The 12,393-nt window shown below is 41.1% G+C and overlaps 1 protein-coding gene across 1 annotated transcript in view; it reads right to left on the reverse strand.

The window, feature by feature from the left end:
* Positions 1-1,897: 1,897 nt before the first annotated feature.
* Positions 1,898-12,393, reverse strand: part of LOC139718911 (RNA-binding protein Nova-1-like) — a 36,700-nt gene continuing 26,204 nt past the window's right edge. Inside the window, exon 3 of the mRNA XM_071630360.1 lies at positions 1,898-4,744. Coding sequence (XP_071486461.1) covers positions 3,563-4,744 — 1,182 coding nt within the window. The 3' untranslated portion in view covers positions 1,898-3,562. The remainder of the gene's footprint in view (positions 4,745-12,393) is intronic.

Below are 12,393 nucleotides of genomic sequence, written 5' to 3' on the forward strand. Positions count from 1 at the left end.
GGATTTTTGCCTCTCCCTCTTTTTCTGTTCTCATTTTTTTTCTTGCAAAACATAGCAATACAACATGAGATTGAGAGGGAAAATGGGTTAGTAATGTAGAAGCATCCACAAAAAAAAAAAAGAAGAAGAAAAGAAGTATAGGAAGTGCATGATACACAAGACAATATGATAACACATCATAAAAAGGGTCATTATAACGTCAGTCAGACAAACTGAAGGTGGAGGGTAAAGCATGGGGAAAAAAACACCCCCCAGGTCTGGACAGCATCAACACTCAGCAAAAATGCCTGTCAATGATTCACCCCACACTCCCTGTGGATCATTTACAGGTTTTTCATTAAGCCCACGTAACCGATTATCCTTTATGAAGTGCGCGGAAATCAACCGCCTATCCTCGCTACGGCAACTAGAGTTGGGCAGTGAAGGATGCAAAGAATTCCACCTTCTTGTGAGGCACACACTAAAGCTTCTAGAGGGGAGGGGAAAGGGGGCGGGATGAGATAGCTTTTAACCCCTTCTCTGTCAGTTTCTGAGCTCCTCATAGACTGGTCATGAGATTTACCAGGTACCTACAGTTCACTGGTGAAGTGATCACGGTCTCATAAATGCTGCCTTGTGCCAACATTTAGAGGAAATGTTAAAATATGTAAAGAAAGATGAAGAACAAAGCATAATGTTTTTTTTAAAAAAACTCTTCACAGATAGCAACAATTCTTGGAGGCTGCATTGTTTGATGAAATTGCACTGATTCCCTTTCCTGTATTTCTTGTTTTTCATTCCATTTTGGGATCATTCAAATCTCAAATTTGCCAAAACACAGATGAGACTCAATGAGGCATTTTAGGCATGTTCGGGTTTTTTTTTCATGAGCATCCTAAGGTATATCCTCACTGGTTAACTCTTTGCATCCAACACATTGACATGTACATGCACCGTGAAATAAGCATTAAGCATGAACACATATATGCGTACCATTGCCACAAGCAGTAGATCATTCTCTTGACACCGGATAACGAGAGCGTTTTCCGTCGTCAAGCAGACGTGTGTGCGTATCATGGACAACTACAAGGTGCTATATAATACCGTATCAATGTACTGAAGAATTCATTAGGCAGGACGATGACTTGTGAAAAACATGAGGGGAGAGACTGTATACAGTTAATGTAGCTTACATTGATGCTGTTTGGAAGGATAGTCAACAGAAAGAACTGATTGACAGAGTGGGCAGAAAACAAAATATTAATGGAACACAGATGTCTGAGGGGGAAAAAAAAAGAGAAATAACTGCTTTGTTTCTGTGAGCCAGAACATTTATACGAGGAAATCATGATCTAATGATAAAAACAAAAGTGAATATACAGAGTCAACAACATGCATGTATTGTTTTTGTCATTTCATCTAAAATTTATTCATAGAAATACTCGCTATACATGAGAGAGAGAGAAAAAAAAAAACCCAGAGCAACAAAATGCAATATAATTCTCTGTTGGTCATATATGCCTCCTGATGGTATAATAAATGCTTTGATATTTATGAAAATACTGAAATAGTGACATATTGAGAAAAGAGAAAAAAAAAAGCAATGGAAAAAAAAAACACATTTATAGGAAGTATGACAGACTGTTAAGAATATGATGTATTAACCTAAACAATACACGCTAAATAATCAGTTGCCCCTGACGAGATTACATGTACCATTGATGAGCCCAGTGGGGGAAAATGTTCCAAGTAGTAGTACTACAAAGGCTTGGATGATTACACTTTATGCAGCATATGCATACTGAGCTGTTAACACACAGAGACAAATGCAGATTAATCAAAATCACATGACAGTAATGAAAGCTGGGGAGGAAAAAAACAACACAAAAATTGAAATCGAAAACCAAATTGATGGCATGTATTTTGACTGTCCATACTGGGTTCAATTTGTCAAGCACAGCGAAGACATACAGGTAAAAAGTAGGGTGTGTCAATTCCGCTTTTCTTGGCACTTGGGGGACACAATAATAGAGATTCTTGCACTGAGTTCAGGAAGCGACATGATTTGAATAAGAACATAGAGCTTGGAAGGTGGTGTAGAAGGTACAATGAGCCCCCTCAAATTGGGTGTGGATGAAACCTCTCCTTTTGGGAGGACGAAACAAAACATACGTGAATAGGTCTGAGAACGAAAAGTAAGTGCTCGGAGAATAAAATAATGTCTGAAATGTCGGTAAGCATGTCTGAGTGAGATCGAGGAGGAAGACGCGGTCGCCTTTCTGGTTTTTTGGGTGTGTTTTGTTATTTGCGAGTTGTTGCGGCGGCTCGTGAGGGGATACGTGGGAGTGTGAAGACACAGATGTGGAGTTTGGGAGAATATCTGTCCAGTTAGGGGATGCCAGCATGCAATGTTAATACAACCCGAGGTTGACTCTCAAGAGTTTTTGACAGCCGATGAGCGACAGTGAGCGAAGTGTGGTGTATGGATCCACTGCTGCCTGCATGCCTTCCCTACTTTTAACCCCTGCATGTCTTCAGCTAATTACAGCAAACCTCACCATGGATGGATCGAGAGTCCAAACTCCCTCTGACGGGGTCCTCGGGGGCAACCGTTGCGCTTCCAAGAAGCATCAAATCTATCTGCTGAAGTTATCTACGACTACATGAAAGAGTTGTACCATAATAATATATTTCTACAATGAAGAGTGATGAAAAAATTTCAATAAATTAATTGGCAGATGACAACACCTGTGTCATAAAATTTTCGATAGATTTGGATCTTCAATATGTTCCTTCCCATCCTAATCACTAATCACTACAATAATCAAAGTAAAGCACCATATTGCGCAGTCCCAGCTGTGGATGACCTCAGAACATCATATCAAATGTCACCACCAAGACAGAAAATCAAATACATTTCTGGGAAGAATTTCTGATCGAGAAAGAATCAACGAAAGGTACAAATATCACATCATAATCTGTTTCTCTCAATAGTCGAAGGAAGCATCGATCAAACACAAGTGACATGTACAACATGTGAATACTTACACTACTACTGTGTCTATGCACTCTTCCCATCACAAGTCAACTGCACGTCCAAAATATACTTCTGGGCGGGATCTTCGAGCAGCACAAGTATTCAAATAATTACAAATATAATCACAGTGCATAATGTCCGACGAGGAAAGAGGGAATCAAGACACAGGCAACAAAACATGTGGGACTGAGAGAATTTCTTGTAATCATTTTTCGTTCCTGTTGGTCTCACGTAAAGCGGCGAGTCTCTGTCCTTGTCCGAAAGAGTCAAATCCTCGCTGATCAACTTTGAACGATTAAAAGAAAGACCTCATTTTTTCCCCCTATTTTTTCCCCTGTCACAACAACTGTGATATCATGGACTAAAAACATGCCTATCTAAGATAAATGTAAATGTCTCTTCACAAGGCACACTTCCTTGTCATACAATCATTATCTTTTTTTTGTTTAATTGTAAATCTTGATAATCCCAAGATGCTTTGGTGAAATAGAAAGATTTAGAGTGATGATGAGTGAGGCACGACTCGTCCTTCTCCTTTCTCCTCCTTTAAGTGGTGCCTTTCAAGGCTCGATTCTGCTCCTCCTGGGCCACTCGCTGCATGATGAGAAAGTGTGCATTCTGGGCTGCCGTCACCGGACCTGTTATCGTTACCCGTCGGTTCCTCGTGCCCGGAACGTACTCATTCTTCTTGGAGATCTGAATTTTGGCCCCTGTTAAATTTTGGAATTCTACCAGCGTCTTGCCTCCCTTCCCCAGGATGGCCCCCACTAGCGTTTCCGGCACCTCGCTCTCAAGGATGGACTCCTTCTGTGGGTCGGCGGTCATGGCAAAGCCGCCCATCGATGGGAAGCTGGCGATGGTGGCGCCGAGTGGCATCATGGGTAATCCAGGCACAATGGCTTCTTGAGCAGCACCGGGGATGGCGAGGGTGCCCACCGCAGAGCTTCCGTTGGTAGAGAAGGGCGTCTCGGCGGTACTGGTTGGTGAGGGACTGGACAGAGTTGTTTTGCTGGAAGGACTGATGGTGGTGCCGCCGACTTGGTAAGATCCGAGCAGCCCTGAGGAAAACATTTGAGGAGCAGATTGGATTGGAGCTGTTGCACCGAGCAGCGGGCTCGTGGCCCCAAGACTGCCAGGGAGACTGCCTATAGAGGAGAGGCCCTGATAGCCGTATGCCGCCAGGTTGGTCATGGCAGTGTTAATTACTGAGGTATCGGCCGTGCTGTGCGTGGGGGCAGATATGCTGGTGGGGACGCGGGGACTCACCATCATGGAAGGTATGGTGAGTCCACCCCCGACCATGGGATGCTGGAGCGCTGTTGCTGTTGGCAGTCCCTGGCCGGTTGCAGCCACCTGCGGTTTGCCCATGGCCGCTGCCGCCGCTGCAGCAGCCGCCAAGTTGGAAGCGACTGCCGGTGACACTCCCTCAGCGAAAGGAGAACCTGTGGGATTGGCATTGGCCACTGGACCTGTGATGGTAGCATAGCTGAGGTTATTACAACTACCACTCTGTGGATCCTCCTGGATCTTGGTGATGATGAAAGACGTTGCCTTCTTGTTGTTGTCCCCCTCCCCGGATATCGTGATAACTCGTTCCGACAGAGTGATGCCGTCCGACTTCTGTGATATCTGGACTCTGGAACCACTCTGCTCCATGATCGACTTGATCATGGTTCCACCCTTACCTATGATGAGACCAGCTGTGCTGTTGGGCACCACCACCTTCACCTGCAGATGAGAAAGCGAAAAAGAAGGAAAATTGTGATAAGGTACACAGCAGCAGTCAGCTGATCTGAGTGACCAGTAAGCCTTTCTAATTAAAACTGTCTAAAATTTGCTCTTAATTATCATTTTTTTCCAAGTTGATACCTACATGTATATTGTTAGAGTATAGCTTTAGCAAACTCACATTAGTCCATACTGATAAAAGGAACAGCCATATACCACCTCTCTATGCATTAACCCCCTCCCCCCCAAAAAAAAAAACACCAAGCAGGAAAAATGATGATGACTATGCACTTCTAGTTGGTGAATATGTGTGAGTATGTAGGACTACAAATTTCTATAAGACGTAATTGATGCGCGACTTCTTTACATCTTCACTCCACAGTCAGCATAATACTTACTAATTGTTAGCACAATTATCTATCAGATATAACTTTGCTTCTACATGAAACATAAGATAAGTTCATAATATGCACAATTATTACATGACGAACTATTATTACGAACTACAAATATCAACAGCTCCCATAATCACGACAGTGATATGACGTTCGAACTGCCTCTCAGATCAGCATAATGGATTCTGTATACGCCATATATTTTGCAAAGGTCTTTTGTTTTTCATGAATTTCAAGTCAGGTGCTACTCGCCATTCTAACAACACAGAAAATTATCAACTCTGATTTCGACATGAATGCAACGTGCATGCATACATTTCCCCATGCTTGACTGTATTCCACGATCGCAAATTTAACCACTCGCAAAATTGTTGGGAAGTCCCGATTTGTGAAGGACGAGACTTGCTAAATATATGGCGTAAACAGTATATCAAGCACATAGAGAGAAGTCAGATGGGCATCTTTCCCAACACACCACTTGCTTATAGAGTACTGTAAAACGAGAAATGTTCGCGTGCATTTTAATTTCGCGAATTTTGCGAGCGCGAAGATTCGCGAAATTAAAATGCACGCGAAAGTGTTTTTCTACACTATATGCATTGAATACCAGTTCCAGTTCGCGAAAATTTCATGCCGCTAAAAAGGCCGTCGGCTCCAATTCGCGAAAAAATTCATGCCGCGAATATATCATGTTTTACAGTATTTAGGACAATTTTGATGAGTACTATCTGTGGAATTCCTCCAGTTCTACTTTGTCTCCGACTTATTTTCCACCATGCCCTCCCTCTCTCTTTTCCATATCTTGGGATAATTCTTCTCCTTCTTCGATCTCATTTACACACACACACACACACACACACACACACACACACACACACACACACATTCTCTCTCTCTCTCTCTCTCTCTATGCAATCTATGGCTCCATCTTTGTCTATCTCTGCCTCGATTGTGCCCATGTACTTTTGGTGACCTAATCCCATACTTTGCCCCACCGTGAATCCGGTGTTTGTAGATTCTCTGATTACATTCCTACACGCCTCTTGTCGCGGGGAAAATTGGCTTAACAGCAATGCTCATGGCTTCCAAATTAAAGAGAAAAAAGAGACAGACAGACAGACAGACAGAGAGAGGGGAAGAGAAACAAAAATAGAGGGAAGGAGAAGGAAAAGAAGAAGAAGAAAGAAAAGGCTTTGTCTCATCAACTTGCCACATGGCACCTTCAATCGACTTGGCTTGCATGCCAATAAAATTCTTTTTTTACCTCCTTTTATCTCCAGATTTCCCTATTCAAGCAGTTACACACACACAAACACCAACACAAACAGAAAACAAAAATGCATATTGATAGAGTGGACATTAAAAAAAAAAAAAAAGATGTCAATATTTTTTTGCATGTCATATGTTCCACTAATGAATGTCTTGATTTCACGGAATTCACAACACACGAAATTCATCTTGCCTTGCCGAGCGCTAAAAAATACTCATGCGTACATATCCACTTACAGTAAATGGAAAGGCAAAGACTTTCTTTTGCAGGTGATTCCCCCCACCCCATTTTTCCCCCCAGCAAATGGTGATTGAAACTGGCAGTCCGTAACAATCACTACATGTATAAAATTACAGATCACTAGTAAGATCACTAGTAAGCATGGAGACATGTCATCAATAAGAGGCCCTGGACTTCATTCAGGTTTTGCTAAAGGGAAACTTCAGTCCACAATCGAGTTGGCTGCAATACTATAAAATCGAACAAGCAAATGCGAAAGTTTCACTTAGAAATTAACGAATAGTAAGTTAAAGAATTTTACATTTACAAGTGTTCTTAATTCTATGAAAAGGTCATACAAATCACCTTGTTAATCATATTTTCAATGAAGCAATGCAGGGGAAGATATATTTTCTTTGTTCTAACTTGCTCAGGCAGGACCAGTAACATACTAATTGCAGCTTATCTCTTAAGATAAACTTAACAAATCATAAGTCTTTAGTCTTTCTTCCAGTTCTTGGCTAGAGGGCCAACATAAATGTTTTCACTTTGAACCCTGCTCAAAAATGACCGGAACATCCGAAAATTACTTCTGTCCAACACGGCCAAAGGAATTACAACGCTGACATATAGAATACTGATGAAAACATAAAATGCTACATGTGATTTGTGAAATGATGCGATCAAAACCAAGTCCAAAGTGAACACCAAAGGCAGAATTTCAAAGAGCTGATACATGCAGTGCTTCAGAACAGAAAAACACCCCCTCCCCCCCAAAAAAAGTAAAAAAAAAAACAACAAACAAAACAAAAACAAACAAACCCAAACCCAACTAATGACTGCTACACATCCTCCACTGTGGACACTGTACAATCTCCTTGTCAATCTAGGCCATGTCATGGTGGTGTTTTATTCATTTTTCACTTGCACCAGTCTGAGGATTCCTTCTTTCTTGATTTGGGGGGGGGGGGGTGGGGGTGGGTGTAAGGATGGAGAATTCTATCTAGGACAAAGTGTCTTCCAGGGTTTCATTAAAAAAAAAAAACCTTTACACATACACACACATACATATATATAGAAAATAGAGAAAGCATACACCATAGCCCGATAAAACTGAGGGGCTGTAACTCAATTTGTCAGAAAAATAAATTGTATTGCTATTGATGGATTGCGAACTCAGCCGCTACACAAAAGGGGTCCGCAAACTGATTCCACCTAGAGAGTCGTTAGCTGCCCAATTGGCATTGAAAGAGAAAGGAGACACTAAAGTGGCTCACTGCCTTTCAATATGCTGATTATTTATCTGCTTTTTGATCATTCTCCCGACAATTAGATACTAGTTTCACTGAATATTGATAAAACTGATGAAATAATACCGGAGTCCATGATTGATTATGACACAGAAGTTCACCTATGAGGATCCAATTTCTTGCTGTTTCACTTTGATCATGATTGTGTCTGATACTGATTTAATGTACATTTCAGCTTTGTGCATCAATCATGAAGTACGCATGTCGAAGGGAAACATCAAATAACCTCCAGCTATCAGTCAGATGAGAGAGCTATGATAATTCTTTCTGTTTTCAATTTCTCAATTTCATTAAGTGACAGCCATTTAGAATTCATTTCACTGAAGGCCCCATGAAGAAAAGGTGTCGGGGACAGAAAGGACATTTCCGCACTACAAATTGAATAACTCAACAAACAGTTTATTTGCAAAAATAAAGAGAAAAGATAGCACGCCCTGTGCTGTACCATGTTTTTTCCTCAAAAGGCTTCAAACTTCTGTAAAAGTGGATATTTTCACGCAACTTATTTTTCATGCTCGGCCGGGTAAGAAGAGTTATACGGATTTTTAATTCTGCGGAATCAAGACATCAACTACTGGAACATATGGCAAGCAAAAATATTTGCTTGATTTTATTTTTTGCGCTAGTTTCTGGTTGTGCGAAATGCGCGAAAATTTCAATATCGCAAAAATTTCCACTTTTACAGTATCTGCAATATGACCACTATGGTGCAATCAGCAGAAACATTTACAGTCCCCCTCTCTCTCCCTCCAAAGGAATCACCTCTTTTGTGCTGTTGACAATCAAGTACATAATTTGCAGTTGCCATCCCACAGGTACCCTGTGGCACTGCATAATGAATCCATTATGGACGTCACTCATTTAATCTGGAATGATCATTAACGTCATTGCCATAAGACAAAACGAAAAACAAAATGATGATGATTAGAAGTATTCGGCCTTACATGCAGGAAGAAGAGGGAGAGAGAGCGTGAGAGAGGGAGAAAGAGCGCGAGAGAGGGAGAGAGAGAGGAAGCCATTATGACTTGTGTGGAAGCAGAACACCTTGTGTTGTCCATGGAAACGTGGTCATTTGGCACAGCATTTGACTAATTTCGGAATGGAATCTGGGTGTCTGATGCCAATGCACTTTGCGCCAGACCGGCTCGCGGTTTGGCCAATGTGGAAAACTAAATGGAAAGGTGCACTCTTGCCCGACACGACTGACAGCAGAAAGGAAATGGAGCTGGGAAAAAACAATGGAGCTGTGTACATCACAAAACACAGTACAAAAGTATCAACAAAAACATGTAACAAAGAAAGTTAATCACCAATAGACACTTGCCGCAATGTAAACGTATTTCCAAGAATACACAGAGAAAAGCCTTTTTATGGCAAGTCTCAGAATTTATACTTGCCGCTGAGTGGACAAGGCATCTTACATTTGCTGTTAAGTACATACACTGCTAGTCAAGTGGATCTCATGAATGGTGGAGTATGTGAGTTCTTATTGTACAGCGTGTCCCAGAAAAAATGAAACCGGGTTTCCATGCATCTTTTTACTAACGAAATCATACATTTTCTCTATGAGATATACATCAATGGAAAGATAAACTCTTCTTCTTTCATTTGATGTACAACTTTAAGTTCATTGTTCATGCATGACTGAGTTAGAACAATGAAAAGTGGTGCTATCAAATTTTCATTTGCACGCGCAAATGGTGACTTTAAGTGAATTTTTAAAACTTACAACCTTACGTTTTCGAAAAACAAAGTTCATAACCCAAATATTCATATTTTCTTCTTTCATATGAGACCTTACGCGTCAAATATGAATAACGCATGCTTGAGAAAAATCTGTATGAAAGCATGCTTCATTTCTACCAATTCTACGAATAAGCGAAAAAACAAGCATTCAGCTCTCCCGTCTTAGCATTAGACAATGGGCTCATCTGCACTATTGAATTCACACAAAACAACCGCAGTGCTACAGTGAATGTTGTTCGGGGGGGGGGGGGGGGGTATTTACAGAGAAGGCTGTATGAGACGGACAGCCCTTTGTTGTCATTTATTTAGAATAAGCTATGAGACATAACTATTTATAATAATTAAAGACTAATATCGCGAGTATTCTCAGGCTGCACGTAGTCCAATGGCTACGGGAAATCAACATTACAACAATGATACACATTTTGATGATACCTCAAAGTTATTAACTTTTTCATTCCTCCCTACATTTCCCTCACGCGTGGTTAGTCCTTCATCACTGACAGGGTTTTAATGTTTTTGAAGGGGGTGCGCTTCTAACATTTCAAAGGTGCAACTGCAGGGCAGAAAGTTGTCTTTTTTTTTGGGGGGGGGGGGCTCGGAAGTTTTTTTTTTTGGTCCGTTACTCCCACCCTACCTTCCCAAACATTCCGCTGATGAACACCCTTTGCTCTGTAGTTAGCTGCATGGTCAGGCAAGCTCATGATCACGTGCTAATTTAGGACCCTTTTCACAACCGAATCGTCTGTAACATTCCCTTTTACCCTCTCCCTTCATGTTTTTGTGGAAATTCATTGAAGCATGAAGGCCATTGTTATCTGCCAAGTCGGGCAGGAGTCGCGAAAGCTAACTGCTCCTTTTTACCATCTATCTATCTGGGTAAAATGTAAGGATATTTTCAAATTAAGTTTTCTCGAGCAGGCGTTGATCATTTTTTACGCATGGGATATCATATGAAAGGAAAAAAAATGGATAGTAAAGCTATGACTCTATCTTTTGCAAAAGATTGCTGGAAAAGTCTGAAAAAGTCATTCAAAGTTGCCATTTGCTCGTGCAAATGAAATTTTAGTAGCACCACTGTCTATTGTTCTAACTCAGTCATGCATGAATTATGAACAACGTGTTGTGAATCGAATGAAAGAAGAGAAATGTATCTTTCAATCCATGTACAACTCATAAAGCAAATATGTGATTATGATCGCAAAGAATTGCAATGAAACTCAGTTTCGTTTTTTCTGGGACACGCTGTATACTTCGAAAATACACCTCCCACCCTCAATACTGTGTTTACACTGACAGTAGCATGAAAGGAGAGCATACTTACAGTATGATGCTTAAATACAGTGTAATTCAGTTTTTCAGGCAAGCTACTACCCTAGATGGCCCTGCTTGTCCGACACAAGAGTTATACACTAGACCCTCAGATGCGTAACATCTCGAGTAGCCAGCTCAGCATTTCAGCTTTTCTGCTCTGGATGACATTAACAAACTTCCAAGCCATAAGACCCTGATGTATACGCATTAAATATCATATCTGAATAAAACTATTACATATCCCAATCATTTTTACCCCCATCACCACCACCACCACCACCACCACCATCATCATCATCATCATCATCATCATTACCACCAAGTCTCTTTAGAGTTCATCAAACACATGGCTTTCGAATTCCTGTTTTGGATCAAAACTGAAAGGCATAAAGTATGCATAACATTAACAAAAACACATACACACAAAAAAAAAGAAAAAAAAAAAAGAAAGAGATCTAATCACAGCCAGAATAAGCAAAACAAAAACACGAGCATCAAAATTTAGTAGAAGCTTGGGTGACAGCAGATAAAAGAAAGTTGTGAATATTTCACTTTGTTTTGTTTTAGTTTTGTTCTTTTTTTTCACATCAAAAAGTCCATCTTTCTTGGTACAGTATCCCCCAAGAGGAGAAATCTAGGAAAGAAGGTGTGATGTTGCTGATAATCATACTGGTGGTAATCCCCTTTCACTTTGTGCATGTTAATGTTTTCTGGTCTCTCTGAAAGACAATGCTCACATAACTCTATTCAGGATAAGTGCTATAAAGTTGCCCTGTAGTGACAGAGGTTATGGGGTTGACTGGGAGGTTTCTGCAACGCTCAGCACGTCTGATCTGCCAATGCCAGGACAATTATGTTCAGTTGGGCTAGCAATACAATGGCTAATTGCTCATTCAGATAAGTGGGAGAAATATATCTCGCAGAGATCTGGAAAGGCACAACTTCTTTTAATTCATGGTGATATCTACAATGCAGGATACATTCAGGTTAAAAGTGTGCACGAAATCATATGAACCACTCACTCCCTTGGCAGAGACTCCAACCCCAAGCACCTTCTGATCTGGAGATTCTCCCGCCTGAAACCCCCAGCAAACGGGAGACTCCATCTTGATGTGCGCGAAGTTCCTTGTGGCTGGGGTCCAGCTCTAAGGTTCTAGATGCTATCTCATGCTATCTAAGGCTTATTTTTCAACATATGATGACACTAAGTAAGAAATCATTTCAAGCAGGAGAAATTAAAACTCAGGCGGGAGAACAGGAGATTTTGCAAAAATGGGCTTTCGGCGGGAGATCTCCCGTCGAAAGCGGGAGAGTTGGAGTCTCTGCCTTGGAGTTTCTGCACATGTGGAGGGAGAGCTGCATGTGAATATATCAGCCCCACCTTCCCGTAAATTG

This window comes from Diadema antillarum, unplaced genomic scaffold (assembly GCF_040938485.1).
Source record: "Diadema antillarum isolate AM-2024a unplaced genomic scaffold, OU_Dant_1.0 scf00000101, whole genome shotgun sequence".
Lineage (NCBI taxonomy): Eukaryota > Metazoa > Echinodermata > Echinoidea > Diadematoida > Diadematidae > Diadema > Diadema antillarum.